Genomic DNA, 17,545 nt, shown 5'->3' on the forward strand with positions numbered 1-17,545 from the left:
ATGAGAAAAAGGTATTTAATTGTTTTGCAGTACATTGGGGTGGTGTAATGTTTAGACTAACTGGATGAAATAAAGTTAATGAAATCTTGTATAAGTATCTGGTGTTTGTTGATCATGGTGAAAGAAGAGTAGATGAACAGACGGCTCTGTGGTGCCATCTTCTGGTTTCAACTGGACACAGCCAAGTGACATTATAAAAGCGGTTTATTCCAAGGCACATAACGTTCAGATAAACATCGCCTTGCTTGATTTACCTGCACACAGATCCAAAGCCCTATGCATGTTTCTACAAAGTTATGCACAAACACAACAGATTGGCGGCTAATGCACTCAACACACACCAAGTTGTGATAGATACATATGCATACATGGGGATAAGTGATGGGACGTGATGACGGCCGTGTTCAACTACACAAAGAAGTATTTAACTGATAAGCTCAGACATGAAAAGCAACGTGAAGGAATACCTAGACTAAAATGATTATCTTCTGGTTTCGCAAAGCAATAGTCCGTGGGATTTGCAATGCACATAAAGACAAGAAACACAGATTTTTGTAATTGCTTTTAGAGGGGAAAAATAAAAGAAATAATACAGAAAATTGAAGAGTAACTGTACAATCCCCAAATATGATTTTTGAGTGATAGACATTCCACAACTTTTTACACAATCTATAAATGTGTAAACTCAAGCTTGTTTTCTCAGTAACTCTTGTTTGGTGGAGCTGCCAGGACACAGCTGTATGTTTTGTCTACTGATCCTGGCACATGTTCCTTGTTCCCCTGATAGATATTTCTTTGAAGTACAATGGTGTGAACCATACGGAAAAGTAGAGGAATGAGAGTTGTATCATGAAAAATTCTCAGTACAAGTAACACTATTTTGCCAGAAAGAAACATGAGCACATTTACAATTTGGCCTTTTCATGACACACTGCATCACAGCAAATACCCAACGCTATCCAAGCAACCATGACATTCACTGTCCACCATGTAACAGCTACTGTTTGATTCACAGAGAATAATGTTCACATTCATAGACGGACTACAGCATGTCTTACATGTGAAATCAGATTTCACAGAGGAAAACAGAGGAAATGAATTGGGGAAAACAGATCCAAACTCAGTTGGTATGATTAGAGGCCTGCCACTCTCCAAGTTGACAGAACTTATAAACCACTGGGAGAAACGAGTGAACTAAACCTTCTTCAGCCGGCCTTAGCATTCACACTCGTCCTTCAGAACAATAGTCTCTTCAGTAAATCACTGACCTTATCTCTGTTCACACTCTCTGCACATTCAGTTCAAGGTAACCTGCTCGGCACAGTGCTATCTTTGGAATGTGTTGGACTTTGCCAAGGTGGCATTAAAATTGGCACTTGGGTAACATTGACATTTGCAACTCAGTCCATGAGTGTTCTGCACAAAAATTAATATTGTAGCAAGTTCAAGAGTTCTTGGATTTGAGTTTTTATATGTCTTGCCTTACTAATTATACATTTTGGGAACTTGAAAATGAGAATTGGCATTTGGATTCAATAACATACATTTTTCACATAGGATATAATGCAAAGTGATAAATAAGGGTAATATAAATACTCTTTGTAATAGAATTATAATATACAAGTGTTATTACAATTTTCCTTTCAAGGAAAAACGTGTCTTAAAATATAAAATGTCTGAAATGTCCACTCCTGCATGGGGCACCATTATTAGATTGTCTTTGGATAGACGTTAAAGATTGTCTTGGCAAATGACCACATGGGCATGAGTGAACATCACCCTGCTTCCTGGATGTGGACACCTGCTTCAAGGCTCTAAAGATGCCTCCATGCCCCTGGACAAAGAGTGTCAGTCAGGCTCCTACTTCACTGTTCCCCCCGAGGATATCAATGACCATAACAAAAGATACTCTAGTAGTGAGGGAGACAAATCATCCCAGCATCCTTTGAAGTGCATGAAGTCAGTTGGACAAGCTACAGAAAAAAGGAGCATATAGGCTTTTTCAAGTCAACAGCGCTGCCCTGAGGGCGCCTACAGTAGATGGATGGGCCATTATCCAACGTAACCCTTTTAGCTCGGCCTGGCCTATCTTTCCGTAGATGAAGTTAGTCTAGCTTAGCATACAAAAGCCTCTGCTGGCCCAAGCCAAGCAAGCAAGCTTTAAGTAGCTTTGCCTCAGACAAACTCCTCCTCACACAGCGCTTCCCCCACCAGCAGCGAGTGCTTGTCAGGCTCGCTGAGCGCCATGCTGTTGAGGGAGTGCTTGTCGGAGCGCAGGGAGTTGATGGAGGCGCGGCTGTAGTTGACGATGCGGTCCAGAAGGCTGAGTTTGGGGGAGGGCCGTCGGAGCTCGCCCATGCCAATGTGGACGCTGACGTCGGACAGGCTGCCCTGCCTCCTGTGGTTGCCCAGCTGGGCCTCCAACTTCTCAGCACTGGGCTTAGTGTAACTACACAGAAAGACAGGGAAAACATGGAGAAAGAGAGAGAATGAGAATGAGACACACAAAGAAACTGGAAAAATCATTTTACACATATTCATCACTCAAAAAGGCCGAGAAACAAAGCACCCAGTTGAGAGAAAGCCTTAAAAAACATCAAATAGCTCATTACCATTTGAGTAGAAGAGAGGACATAACCACAGAGACAGAAGACAGCGCCATCGCAGCAGAGCCCATCCACGGCTGTAGTACCAGACCAATGGGCAGGAATACACCTGTGGACAAGCAATCATAATTAGCATCCTGAAGCAGGAAAGCTGACTGAAGGTTGTTGCAATGTTTATTTTCAATGTGATCACACCATTAAAAGAAAATCATTCAGAAATCTTGTGATATTTTGCAGTCACCTACCAGCAGCAATGGGAATGCCCACCAGGTTGTAGATGAGTGCAAAAACAAAGTTAATCCTGATCCTCTTGACTGTCTTCTTGGAGAGGTCGATGCTGCCCACCACATCCAGCAGGTCGTTCTGTAAACAAAATGAGAAAAAAAAATCAAAAAGGTAGCATCAGATGGAAAATGGTTGGTAATCCAAATAAAAGGAATTTCTTTAAAGACTCAATCTGTATTCAACCATAAATAAAAAACATCCCCGCCACAGAAAGTCTAAATATGGACTGCATACATTTGAGAGCTTGGGGCTTTACACTTTACCCAATAGACCTAAATTTGAGTAATGGGGGGAATGAGAAAGGAAAGAGAAAACATCAACAAATCTTATTTTCAATCTAGAAGCACCATTCTGATATACTCAATAGTATGCTCAAATAAAAAAAAAGATTAGGTCTTTAAACAAAAATAAACATACATAAGGGCAGAAATATAAATTTGCCCCTATCAAACAGCTGACCTGAAAGAAAGCAGGAATGAATTCATGACAGATGAAGACTGAGTTTCAGCAATCCTCCAAGCTCAAATTCTCACCCTGATCAACACCACATCTGCGGCCTCTATGGCCACATCTGTCCCCGTTCCTATGGCAATGCCCACATCAGCCATGGCCAGAGCAGGAGAGTCGTTGACCCCGTCGCCCACCATGGCCACCCTCTTTCCTGCCTGCTGCAGCTGCTCCACCTTGGCCACCTTGTGGGAGGGCAGCACCTCAGCAAACACCTTCCTGATGCCGACCTGGAGGGGGAGGCAGAGAGACGGACATGGAGCAACTAACATGCATAAAAAAAAGATAAAAACTAGAAATAACCACCTCGCGGTTGTATGCCCCCGCCAATAAACTTTGTTTTATCATTGCAAGGACAGTCTTTATTTATTGAACATATATAATTAATGTGATTATTAGGTCAACTTAAAGGATTTTGGTGTCTGCAAAAGGAAGTGACAGCACTTCCACCGTTTTTGTAGAATGACCCAAGATAGCTACACAAGAAAGTCACGGCTGTCGCCGGCGCGGAGGCATAAAAAGTCTGCACAGTCCCACGGTGCATTCATGGTCCATGGTCTAGCTAAAAATGGTTTCAAAACACATTGTAAAAATGCAAATATCACCCATAATGCCAAACAAGGCTATGAATTGTGAACACACTTTTGTAAGATGTGTGAAAATTTGAAATTGAGGAGTGGAGACTAATAGTTAAGGTTAAATTTTCACAATATAACTTACTACTGCTCAATAAATAAGAGACATGGTATGTAAAAAATGATTTTCTAAAGTGTTAAGTCTGATAGTGCAGAGATACAGAGCAGCTAAATGTCTCCACCAGATGGAGTGAACTTTTTGCCTCAGTGCCCATGGTGAAGTGGCTAGTTACTGTGACACTTAAATCTCCAACTAGATCCAACTTGGTCAGTCTCTATCAGCAAAAAAACAGATTTTCAAATAATGCATCTGCAGAATACGTAAAACATTTCTTCACAGTGGCCCTGTTTATTTAGATAAACAGGATATATAAATTATTATATCGGATATATAGAGTGGTCTTCATCTTCTTTTCAATTCACTGCTTTACCATGGCCTTTACAGGGAAATGAGCTTAAGGAGAACTATGATGTCGGTAGCCCACAAAACTCCACTGATGAAAACAGCTAAAAGTACTAAAATACAGGTCCTTTTCCCTTCTCTTTATGTGATAATTGGTCCAAATTTCTATGAGCAATGTATAAGACATGTCTCACTGGCCTTTCCAAACAATATTAAGTGAAAATATAAATTAATTATCAAAACTGTAATGAACAAAAATAAGAGGATTTTTGGGAGGAGCCAACACAGTTCGTGTACTTCTGTTTGAATAAAAGGAGAGGATTGTGGGAGTTGTATGAAAATTCACAGATAAGGTGTGAAGATTCATATAGTTAAGGTTTCTATTCTGCAAAACATGAAGTTTGACAGCACACAGGTAGAGGAGTGAAGTATCTGACATCTGACTAATGTGAATTTGCCTCTTGTTGCCCATGGCGACGTCACTACAGCACAGGAGAAATCTAGAGTGAATAGACCCCATCTACACAATGGACCCCATCTGTTTCTATGATGAAAGCACCACTCACTGGCTCTACTCAGAATGCCGTGCTTGTTCTTCCTACAATTGAGATTGGGGCGCTAATGTATGTGGATTACTGCCATTTGGTGGTCGGAGCGAGGGATTGAAAAAAATAATACTCAGTCACACAGGTAGGTGGCGATATGCTCTGCAAGGATGATCAGTCTCCTTCAGTACATTGTGGAAGAGCAGCTCACTCAGGTTGAACAAAAGCGTTATTCACAGCCACACAGGTGCACAGGAATAAACACTTTCCATCTCTGTGGTTCACATGGTTTTCACATGGTTTCACATTCTGCTAGTCCTGTACATCTCCCTGGTCCAAATTTACATGAACAGTATTATAATTGCTTGCTTTGTAAGTCAATATCTCAGTATCAAGTGACGCCCACACACAGTCCCATACCTGAGCAGCAATGGCCCTTGCTGTCTTGCTGTTGTCCCCGGTCATCAACACTACCTCCAGACCCATGTGGGTCAGAGTGTGGACTGCCAGCTCAGCCTCTGGCTTCACCGTGTCTGCTATGGCTATCATTGCACACAGCAAACCTATGCACAAATGGAAACAATGAATGATAAGCACACAAGTATTTTCTCTAAATAGGCTTTAGAAAGGAACTTAGCTATCAGCAGTCATGCAGGAGATTATGGCTAACAGAGGACTAATTCTCATCTTAAGCCGTACTCACTGTCCACAGCCACCAGGACGGCGGTGCGCCCCCTACGCTCATGCTCCATCATGGCATCGTCTACGTCAGATCTGATCTGCAGGCCGTTCCTTCTCATCCACTCCCTATTCCCGATCAGAACAGCGTAGGCGGCTGTCTGGACCAGGGCTAAACACAGAGATCACAGGGGTTTGACTCATAACAGCAGAGGAATACAGAGGATGGTGTGTCTCTATCATTACTTATATATATAATCATAATCCCATTATTTTATCCAAATGTACTTTTGAGTCACTCAAAGCTTTGCTCTGCGGTCTGCCAGATCAGCTGAATACATGACTACAACAATGTCCCAGTACTACATTCCCCAACGTACTAAGCGGCTGTGGGTCCATGATGAGCGGATGGGAGCCGGTGGAGGTCCGGGAGTCACCGATCTGGACCAGGATGCCGTTGCGCTGGTTGTTGTCCTCGCTGTCGCTGTCCTCCTGTCTCAGCAGGGTCTCGGTGTTGCTGACCTGGCATCGGATGCCGCAGCCCGGCACCGCCTGGAAGTCTGTGCATGCTCCAAGAGCCTCTGTGCCGAGCTCCTGTACCCAGACGGTAATGGATGTTGAATAACACATTACACAATGATATACAGATCATATTGTCCTCTCAAGTGTGACATAATTTTTCGGCCCAAATAAGGGATTCCAGATCCCGCCCCCTAACGTGAAAATAAATAGGGGTGTAAAATTATTGCCTTTAATTAATATTATAATAATTGACTATTTTTGCTATAATGCATTTCTCTATTTGTTGAGGTGGATTCTGATGGGGTTTTGAACCTGAAATGAAAAAAAAAATCTGCATCCATACTTAGCTTAGTATTCCAGCATTTTGTGGCTTTGTGGGATAGCACAATATCCTACACAATATCTACTTACATTACCTCATCCAACAGAAGGACTGTCAAACAGAATCTAAAAATCTCATTCATTTTTAGCCATAGGTGAAAAGAAAAAGGATCTGGATATACTCTGAGAGCCCCGAAACGACAACAACACCTGATAGGACAATTGAGGACCAATAAGTCCATTCTTCTATCTCAGCAGGAGACCGAGGACTTCCAGGAGTCCACGAGGGGCTAAAACTGAGGTAGAGACTAACCTGTTTGCAGTATTTGGTGATAGCTGCCCCCAGCGGGTGTTCACTGTTGTTCTCGGCTGTCCCCACAATGGCCAGCAGTCGGGAGCGGGGCATCTTGTTCCCCTCCACAACAATTTTGACTTGGATGACTTTGGGAGCACCATATGTAATGGTCCCAGTCTTATCAAACACTACTGACTGGACCTGCACATGCAGAGACATGACATGTCAAGATTTTAGGTTCCAGTGTATTTAATAAGAGAAATATGAAGCCTAGTGGGATATTCTAACCAAGGATATGCTTCCAGCTTCATAGTTCACATTCGCAATGTGTATGAATTTGACAGTTGGTCAATTATATAAATGGATGACTACATATCATGGGTGTCAGAATATCACAGCTCCCACTCACTCACCTTATGGGCCATCTCGAGTGGCTCTCCTCCCTTGATCAGGATGCCGTTCTGGGCTCCCACCCCCGTGCCCACCATGACAGCTGTCGGGGTTGCCAAGCCAAGGGAACAGGGGCAGGCGATGCATAACACTGTTATGGAGGCCTGGAAGGCAAACCGAATCACTGCCTCTGCCTTGGAAATGCTCTTGTCGTAACCCTGCAGGAGGCAAATGGACTTGTTAGCTTGATTTCCACATCAGTTACTTGTACCTTCACCTTCAATGAAGAAAATGTATTAGTAATGATAGGCATTATCAAAGGTAGTAATAAGTAATAACTGTGAAGGCAGTGCTATTCACCCATGTCTGTTGTTTTAAATCAGCAAAAAAGGAGTGGATGTCATTTGATGGTATATTGAGGAGTTTAGGATAGCTACACATTAAAAGATCATTATTGTTATTTTCAACTTGGGCCTTATTTATGTAGTTTTTGCCATCATGACGATTGATTGTGTTAAAAATTCCATCACTTACTTCACTGTAGATATGTTATATGTGTTAGATATGTTGGATTCAACTGTTCAACTGAACACAATGGCCATGATGGTAAAAGCTAGGAAAATAGACTCAGGTTGAAAATAACCTGAATCAATCCTTTAAGGTTGAAGGGAAGACTCACAGGGAAATACTTCTCAACTAGAGCGAAGTCCCAAAACCCAATGAAGATCCAGGCGAACAGGGTGAGCAGGGAGATGCCGACGATGAAGGGCACAAAGTAGCCACTGATCTTATCTGCATACTGCTGGATGGGAGCCTAAAAGCAGAAATGTCAGAAATCAAATACCTGTGCATTTTTCCCCTCAAAGTAGGTAGATGCTGTACAGAAATAAGTGGTACCAACATTAGGACCATCTCCAACCTCATAACTCACCTTTGAAGTCTGTGCCTCCTCAACCAGTTTGACAATCTGAGACAGGGTGGTGTCCATCCCAACATGTGTAGCGCTGATAAGCAGAGAGCCGTTTTGGTTGATGGACCCGGCGATCACTGAGCTACCAGGCTTCTTCGTCACTGGCATGGCCTCACCTAGGGATACAAAGCAACAGCTGCTCAGAAAACAACAGACCAGGACTGTGGAAGACAGCATCAAGTCCTTTTAGGGCAAGTCCTGGTGCTTTGACAGAGACCACAGCTCACATAAGACCCAAAGACTAGGCTACGTTTTGGTAGTATTGGCAACTGATCTTTACCTATCGATGTGTACCTTGATGATGTGAGTACCAATACTAATAAGATGAGATCAAATAAAATTGGGTCATTGCAACAGCGGCAACAGGACACAGCAAAGAAAAATGTAAACAAATAGAACACTAAGTAGAATGTAGTAGAATGTAATAATGAAAAGTATGGCAAAAAGTATGCATTACAGCATTATTAGGGTGTGCAAGATAACAGCAATAGAACTTGTTGTAAAACAGAATGAATGCCGGATATGTACAAAATGAAAATACACAAGAAATATGAAATATATGGAGTATGAAACAGTTGGAAACATAATATCAGTATATATGCACTGTATAACACTGAGTAGGACATAGGAATATGAATAATAATATAATAATACTAATGAATAATACTAATGAACTAATTGACCTGGCCCTCGACTCAGTGTGACCAACCTGTGATCAGAGACTCGTCGGCCATAGAGTGTCCCTCGATGACTCTTCCATCCACTGGAAACTTCCCTCCGGGTACGACCTTCACCACATCACCCCTCTGCACCAGCTCAACATCCACCTGCTCCTCACTGGAAGACACATGGATGGATGTCAAGAAACAGTGAAAGGAAGGTCAGACCAAACAAAGCTAGATGGGATACTCATATATAAAGAGGAGCCATAATTAGGGAACAAAACTTCCCTCTGTTCACTCAAAAGTACAGTACAGTTAGTAGAACATTTACTTGGACTTATTACATAGTAGCAGCTTGTTTATGCAAAACCTGCCCTTCACTGCACTTGCCATGCCAAGTCAGGCAGGTCAACTGACTTGCTAACTTGTTTTTGTAATCTAACTCCAGCTCAAGATACTAAAGGTAAACAAAGGGAGTACAGAGAACAAGGAGTACCTAAGAATAGACTTGTCACTGTTGAGAATGACCACTGTGGCCTCAGTAGCTTGTAGAGACATCAGCTTGGACAGGGCCTCTGATGTTTTGCTCTGGATGGGGGAAGGCAGGAACAAAGAATAATGTGGCTGTGACTTAAGAGTGCTATTGCCTGCACATTACACAGATATGAAGAAATATATAATGTGCCAAACCTTGGCTATCTGCTCCAGCCAGCGTCCCAGGGAGATGAAGACGAAAAGCATGGGTGGTGTGTCGAAGAAGGTGATGGGGTTGACTTTTGCCTTTTCCGCCATGGCCACTATGAGGATGACCAATGAGTAGGTGAAGGCTATCGAGGTGGCCAGAACTATGAGGACATCCATGTTGGCTGACCGGTGTTTGACTGCTTTATAGGCTTGAACGTAGAAGTAGCGGCCTCCAACAAACTGTGGAGAGGGAAAGACAAAAAGGCTTGTATTCGACTGGACCACACGCATTCCCGGTGAATAAGTGCTTCTTTCACAATATCTAATTGAGCGGTTCATTTTGCCATATCATGTTCATTGAAGGAACAGCTAATCTCGCTGATCTACCTGTACAGGCACACAGAAGAGGAAAGAGAGGAGGTTCATGATGGAGAGGCCTGGGAGCAGCTGTCTCTCCAGGAACATGGTGGAGTGGTAGCGCTCGCGGTCCTCGGCCGTGGCGTTGTGCTGGTGCGACATACTGATCTGGTGGTCCACGATAATCATGTAGATCATCATGCCCATCACAGGCACGCAGAAAATCAAGCTCACCAGGAAAGACTTCCTCCACCTTGACGGGAAGAGATATTTATGTATTAGAAATAGATTCAAACTGACAAACCAAGAAGTCTAACCTGTTGCTTTTGCATGTGGTTGGCCACAGACACACAGGCACACACACAACAAAATGGTACTTACTGTCGTATCTCCTTGCTGTGGTCCAGGTGGCTGCCGGTGCGATCCCTCTTTACTAGAGATGCTTCGAACCCCAGATTCTACCAACAACAGTCACATTAGTCAAATCTTGTGTCCCTGTGGTTAGGTGCTTTATAGAAATGTGTAAAAAAATGGACTAATTTACTACATTGTATGGATTTCAACTGGCCTCAACATGCAATAAGGAATGGTTGAAGTAAATAGCTGAAGAAATGTATGAATAAAAGACAGAGACAGGAATGAATACCTCGATCAGCTTGATGACGTCTCGTGGCCCTGTTATTTCAGAGTCGTACTTAATGTGGGCTTTGTTGGTTGCCAGGGCAACAGAGGCATATATAATCCCCTTCTCTCTCATAAGGCTGGATTCGATTTTGTGAACACAAGAGGCACATGTCATTCCCCTGACCTGAAAGAAGGTGAAGAGGGGCAATCAAGTAGAGGAAGGGCCAAAAATAGCCTGGAGGGTTTGGATCTCACATGAATCATGTAAGCTACTGGAAAGCAAGTCACATGCATTGGATATTCTTCTCAACCAATGATGGAATTGTTTCTCTGTGGATTTGATATCGTGTAAATAAATAATGGAGTTGTATGCATCTTGTTGTCCTCTTAATATAACACAAACATAATTTCAACGCAGCCTTAAAGCTCACTCACCACTAGTTCCAGGTTTCCGTCTGAACCCTCATAGTCCTCCATGACTGAGGTGGTGAAGCCCAGCTCTCTCACACACTCAGCGATCTTCAGGGGATCAATAACATCAGGGTTGTAACGCACCTCTGCCTTACTGGCCATTAGTGCCACTAGAACTGAGTAGATACCTGCAAAATATGAAGGATTTAATTGTATATTAAGCAAACATCTAACCCTGCAATGCCATGCAGCTCCAGGTCAGTCATGTGATACAGTTGGATCATCGTCATTAGAGCAGAAACAGAAACAGAAAGAAAAGTCCTGAGTTTTGACGCACCAGGTTCATTCTTGAGGTTCCGCTCGATGTTTGCCACACAGGAAGCACAGGTCATCCCTCCTATCTGGATGAAGCATTTAGAATTGGTGCCCCCCTTGCCTCCCTGCGGGGTCTCCCTCTCTGGGTCACTGTCCAGCTCCTTTTCTTTCACAGGTGCTGGATTTGGAGACGAGGACTGACTGGGATCCGACACAAGCACCAGGGAGTTGGTCTCTGCAGACATGCAGCAAAATATGGTTATTATAAGAAAGCAAAATATGCAGTTAGCCATGTTGTTTACATGCAGAACTGCGACTGGATTATCTACTCGACCTTACTGAAAGTACCAGTAACAGTCTTTCAATTAGACTGGGACCAGGTACTGCAGTGAGGTGTTTACATCAAGTTTTTTCTTTTTGAAAAGACTAAATTGGTCCTGGTAACAGATCACTGATTGCATGTAAACAAAGTAGTTAGATAATTTATCAGCCATAGTCTCTCTCACCTTTTAATATTTTCATTTACTTAGTTGGACATGTGGCTCCAGAGGCAAGGAGCTTCACCACTAGACTATCTCAGGGGACGTCTCTAGACAAGTAAAGTCACTACAGTAAAACTTCTCTAGTAGTTTTAACGGCTGACTATAGAACCAAACTATCCAACTTCTCACCAGGTAGGAAGGCGTCGAAGCCCATGTCCTCTATAGCCTCCCTCAGCTCTTCTGGTGTGGTCAGGAGGGGATCGTACTCAAAGGTCCCCCTGTGATTAGCCAGAGAGACCTGGGCTGACATCACCCCCTTCCTCTGGGAGATCATGCCCTCGATGGACTGGACACAGGAGCCGCAGGTCATCCCCTCAATGTGAATGTGAACTACGGCCGCCAGGGGCTGGGTGAAACAAGGCTGGGGGGCAGTGAGTTGGGCCTGGGTGGCTCCTGCTACAGTCGATACAGGTGGTGATAAAGCAGCGGTGGGTGATGTGGCTACAGGGCTGAGAGGGCCAGCAGAGTCCCAGGGCTGGGTCTTGAAGTTCCCAGGTGGCAGTGCCTCTATAGCCTGCTGCAGCTGAGGCACTGTGATCTTCAGGGGGTCATAGCAGATGGAGGCCTTCTCCTTCTCCAAGGAGACCTCCACGGACGAGACCCCAGGCAGCACGGAAATATTGTCCTGGATATTGACCACGCAGGAGCGGCAGTGCATGCCCGTCACCCTGAGCGTGGCGAGGACTGAGTCTATGAAGATTTCTGTCTCTTCTGATGTCTCCAACCGGGGAGAAACCGTTGACCTGTGAGAGTCTTTGAAACGTTCGATATCGTTGGGTAACAGCTGCAGAGGGCGGGGCTTGGACTTGACAGAAGCCTTGAAGCCTGCTACAGCAATCTGGTCGATGATAGTTTGGATAGTGATGAGGTATGGTAGGTGTACTACTGTAGCTTCCTGAGACTCTAAAACAACTGTGGGGAATGGAGACAGGAGAAAGTTTTACAAACAAAGCATCAAGGACTTCAAAAGAAAGCCTCTGCCAGGATTATACTTTCAAGAGAACAAGAAGTGACTGTGCATGAAAACAGGATGCAGATGTTTGCAATCAATGAAAAAAACAAAACAAAGGAAATATAGTTAAGATCCATCATTTCAAAACAATGACGCTTACCACATGATTGCTGGCATGAAAGTTAAGCACATTGTTGCTATTAGTCTGGAGTCATCTTAAAATCTTTGCTTACAAAATAGTTTTGTTCATGAGAATAGAATATTCAGTGCTTTAGAAATATTGACTGATGAATTTTAGGTGGCAAAATGTATCCAAAATGGATATGTAGAATTTTTGACTGAAACCCTTTATATGCAATATAAATCTTAGAAAGGCCAGTTCATACACAACGACAGTTCTACTCTCAGTCACATAATCCTATCAGTCAGCATGTCACTCCTGATAACTGTGCCAGTGAAAGGATTTCATGAGTCATAGTCAAATCCTGCCGAGCAATCTTCCAATGGTGAACCTGTGGAAACATTAACGTGCACAAAGGCATCGCATTCGCAAGCAGTAAGACACGTGCGGTCCTACAGAGGTCAGCAGCTGTGTTACAACATTACTTCACTGCCAGCTCTAGAGAACTCATTAATCTATGACTACAAGCTTGTAGAACAGGGAAAGCACAGCACCTTTGATCTTTTCAATCCCTTTAAGTTTTCCAATCTTCCCTTCAATAGTGGTGGTACAGGAGTGACAGGTCATCCCCTCAATGCACAGCTTCAGCAGCGACACCCCTCCTGAGCTGTGAGATGAGACCTGGGTTGGGCCTTTCTGTGTGGGGCTGGGTGTCTGGATCTCCGGAGGCTCAACACTGGCCACCACCTCTCTCAGCTGCAGATCAGAGGTCAGGGACGGGACAAAGGTGACAGAGAGACCCGTCTGGTCCTGGATCTCCCTGACATCCAGCACTCCTTGAACCTGGGATAGCCTCGCCAGGGCCTCTTTTTGGGCTACAGGTGTCAGGCCTGAGGTGGGGAGCAGCTGGGTATCAGTAGGGACTGGTGTGGCTGTGCTGGACTCTGATACGCTGGATTCAAACCCCATGTCCTCGACCGCCTCCGACAGAGACTCTGGGCTCTGCAGGCTGTGGTCAAATATGACCGTGGCATTCTTCAGCTCTAAAGACACCTACAAAACAATAGTTTCATTAGGGTTCAACAGAAATCAATATCACAGAGAACATTATAAATCCATTTTCAAAATTGCCATTTAAGAAGACATTTACTGGACTAACTATACTTGCCAATTTTGTGACTGCCATTCAATCATAAAATGCTGAACTAAACAGCACGTCAAAAAACAGTCTAAGCTTAATCAATTCAGCTGTCAGTGACAGCCTTGCTCATTCAATTGAATTTTAGACAAAAGAGTGGCGTACAATATATTGCTGTCCTATTGTGCAATAGCTTTCCTATCTTGTCAATGGTACTCCAGAATATAAAAAAAAGGGGAAGATGAGTCAGTTGGCCTTAGTAAGCGTACAGCCTGTTCCAACATCATGAGGACCCTTTGCTCTCCTTCTTCAAGGAGGAAACATGTGACACACTCAAGGGGTCACCTGACTGAGCCACAAGTTACAAACCACAGCAGGGGATTTGAGGGAGAAAGTGAGCGTGCCTGCATGTTGGAAAGGGATTATCCATTTACATCTGAAAGTAAGGGAGCAGGGAAAGGGCTTGGAAAGGGACAAGGACTGTTCTAACAAGAAAGATCAATTCACTCCTCCCAAAACATGTCTATATAGATTAACATAAGCATTATGTAGGCAATAAATCCTTTAACGACACAAATTACATTTCCTGTGGGTGCAGGCTGCTTATCGATCTGCTGTGACACACAGTCCTGCAAAGGGCAGAGCTCTAACTGGAACACACTATTAGGTTATCTTCTCATTTGACCTCAGCCTGAGGGGTAAACACACAGTAAGCAAAAGAGCAGGCCGCATTTATTGCAATCTAGGAATCTCTCATGGCTACATCGATGACTTTTTGCTGTAAATTAGACCTGGCAGCCCTCAGGGAGTAAAAGTTTGGGACAAATCAAACTCTATTACTCTAAGATGGAGGGACCTTTTGTTAAACATGTCAACCTTAACCAAGATCTTCTAATATTCTAAGTAAAAAAGACAGCATTGTTACAGCACCTCTTGCTCTGTCATTGCCGATCCTGTTTTTGTACTGGTGGTACCGCACAAGACATTTTAATTCAGCAGATTTCAAGAAATAGTGATTTTAACCATTTGTGTCGAAACGTCAGGAAAAGTTAGGACACTTGTCCATCTTGTCATAAAAATATATATCCTATTGTGACTTTTAAGTGTTATGTTTACAACTTAACTATCATTCACCTTTATATGGATTACTCCAGGCAGAGATCCGATGCGCTGCTCTATGGATTGGACACAGGAGCCACACGTCATACCCTCCACTGCCAGGGATACTGAGCACAGCTTGGCTTTCTGCGTCATGATTATTCAGTCTAAAAGAACACAAGGACAAAATGTGTGACATACAATTGCAAGATTTTGGCTTTCAAGCGAGACAACAGAGGAAAAGGATTACAAAGTTAAGGCAGAAGATAGACAGATATAGGCAAACCATTCTCTCCAAATTCACTCATGTAAAATAAAAAAAAGAAAAACATTCTGTCACATGTCAGGCTCTTGAAATCAACCAAGACAAGAAGCAGTGATTCATACATTGGTAATTTGTTTATACCATCCATTAGTATAAAAACAACCAACACAATGGAACAAATCAAATTATCACTTAAATCTCTACCAAGAGTAAATCACATATTCCTGAGAACTATGGCACCTTACAGCTGTGAGAAGACTAAACATTTTGCTGAAAACATTATGGCCATCTTGGCTGATGCTTTCCTCTTGTAACAAGCCCTGTTAAACACATTTCATAAATCAATTTCCAACACACCAAAGCCTCCAAGCTAAAGAGCATGTAGAAAACACTGTACCAATATTATTTCTTAAAGGAAAACAGGAAACTGTCATTTTTAAAAGTATTTATGTTGCCATTTCTGTGATCTAGGACTGTTCAGTCTTCATTTATCGACATTAGAAAATCTATTCAAGGGCCATAAAAAAGAGAACAAAGAATCTCTTAATAATGTTAAAAAGAAAAATCTTGGGAGCTGCATGACGCAGATAAAACCAATTTTATGGAAACAGTACACAACGATCCTACACTGGCACCCTTTCTGGTTCACAACTTAGTTCATAACTAAAATAAAATAAAATAAAATAAAATAAAGCTTCTTTGGATGTAAAAGATTGTAACAAAAATATAAAACAACTGGAGAAGCTGAACGCTGTTTCAAAGTCATCAGGGATTAGCTCCCTGTTTCTATCTTGGAGAGAGTAGTTTGGTTGCCTATTAAACAATAATCAATAATCAACAATCAATAACTGTGATGGGTGTCTCTTTGAGGACTAGGGAGCTTAAAATTTTGCATATTTCCCTGCCGGTAAAACTGATATCACCGCCATACTGATGTTTTCGACGGAGAACAACTGTAGATGGGGACAATTTCAGGGAGAAAGAAAAGAGTCGCACCCGGGTACCGACTCAGCAGCCAGTCTGCCATCCACTGAATGAATACCTGAGCTATGACATCTGACAGCTTGTCTGCGTTTGTCATGGACATTTGCCACATCAAAACAAGTTATAGCAAACGGCAGTTCTGTGGAAAAAAATCTAGCAGTAATCTCGGCCTCGTAAGAAGAGACTTCCAGCAAATGCAAGTCAGTCAATATTTATGTTACACAAGTTAGTCAACGCAAACCTATTTTGGGTATTCATTTACAAGTTAGCAAAAAACAAAGGTAACACTAGTTTTTTGTTTGTTTGTTTGTTTGTTTTTCTTTCAGTGAACGTTAGCTACTAAATGGGCAGTTTACATGTCATTTAGCTAGTCTGACGTTAAACTGACTAAATAATAAGCTAACCTTAGCTAAGTTTGCCGAGTGCTAACGCCTGTGACTTGCTTAACGCAACATTGTATCAGAAGAGGAGTGACAGTCAGCTGTTGTGAAAGCAAGAAAACACTTCTTGCCTTTCTACACAAACTATTCCGCGTCTAATAACAATGATATAGCTTTACAACTTTAAAAAAAAATAGCCAACTCTCACCTTTTAAACAATGAAAGTGAAATACGCGCTGTTGACGTTGGCTGGCTGGCTGTGTCGGCTAAGCTAACAAGCTATCACTTGCTCTTCACCTTACGTTACAAGCAGCTGTATTAATACTTCGTGGCATCGCAGCGCCTGTGACCAACAACGAAAGATGTTGAAATAGGAGGTTTTTTCCTTATTATGACAAAAAGCAGGTCTGTTAACCTAACCTTTCTTCCCCGCATGCCGACCTGACTGACTGCCTGGCGCACACAGCAAATTCGGTGCGTCATGACACGGCCAAGGGGGCGGAGCTGCGCGAGAGGCTACGATCCGTTCTAACAACGGCCTCGTTTCCTCGTCTCCTTGCCTTCTCTCCTTATCTATTCACCTGCCTATTTGTTGTCCTAAAGTTGTGCTATGAAATACACCACCGGTTTGATTTTGACAGAACTGGAAGGGATGAGGCACCCTCGTACTGTCATTCAGCGTTGAAAAAAAATGATTGGCCTTGTGGGTACCCTATAATTAAAGTTTTTTTTGTTTTGTTTTGTTTTTAAATTCAAACGTGATATCTTTGTCATCACCAGTCCAATTTTGACGAACCCTAGAGCGATTATGCATGTTGGCGCTGGGTTCTGGCGTTTAAAAGTTATAGTGATTGA

The 17,545-nt window shown here is 42.9% G+C and overlaps 1 protein-coding gene across 1 annotated transcript; it reads right to left on the bottom strand.

Annotated features, from left to right (window-relative positions):
- Positions 1–203: 203 nt before the first annotated feature.
- Positions 204–17,136, bottom strand: LOC139644481 (copper-transporting ATPase 1-like). The gene is made up of 23 exons (XM_071519850.1): positions 16,899–17,136; positions 15,098–15,228; positions 13,380–13,878; positions 11,882–12,664; positions 11,233–11,445; positions 10,920–11,083; positions 10,507–10,668; positions 10,242–10,318; positions 9,891–10,113; positions 9,510–9,743; positions 9,316–9,407; positions 8,867–8,994; positions 8,119–8,273; positions 7,867–8,001; positions 7,211–7,405; positions 6,816–6,998; positions 6,040–6,253; positions 5,685–5,831; positions 5,402–5,544; positions 3,425–3,628; positions 2,852–2,969; positions 2,613–2,715; positions 204–2,449 (listed from the first exon to the last, which is right to left on the bottom strand). The coding sequence occupies exons 2-23, from the start codon at positions 15,215–15,217 to the stop codon at positions 2,176–2,178; spliced, it is 4,566 nt and encodes a 1,521-aa protein (XP_071375951.1). The 5' UTR covers positions 15,218–15,228; positions 16,899–17,136; the 3' UTR covers positions 204–2,175.
- Between the last annotated feature and the right edge of the window lie 409 nt (positions 17,137–17,545).

The sequence above is a fragment of the Centroberyx affinis genome, unplaced genomic scaffold (genome assembly GCF_046629955.1).
Source record: "Centroberyx affinis isolate AG114_WGS23_722 - 3 ecotype Tasmania unplaced genomic scaffold, CSIRO-AGI_Caff_v1 ptg000743l_1, whole genome shotgun sequence".
Lineage (NCBI taxonomy): Eukaryota > Metazoa > Chordata > Actinopteri > Beryciformes > Berycidae > Centroberyx > Centroberyx affinis.

Excerpts from the sequence above, each read along its gene's own strand:
- LOC139644481 (XM_071519850.1), bottom strand. The coding sequence starts at position 15,217 with ATGACGCAGAAAGCCAAGCTGTGCTCAGTATCCCTGGCAGTGGAGGGT. Across the intron at positions 13,879-15,097 it reads CTGGAGTAATCCATATAAAG|GTGTCTTTAGAGCTGAAGAA; the intron begins GTGAATGATAGT and ends ATTGTTTTGTAG. Across the intron at positions 2,970-3,424 it reads CAGATGTGGTGTTGATCAGG|AACGACCTGCTGGATGTGGT; the intron begins GTGAGAATTTGA and ends TTTTGTTTACAG.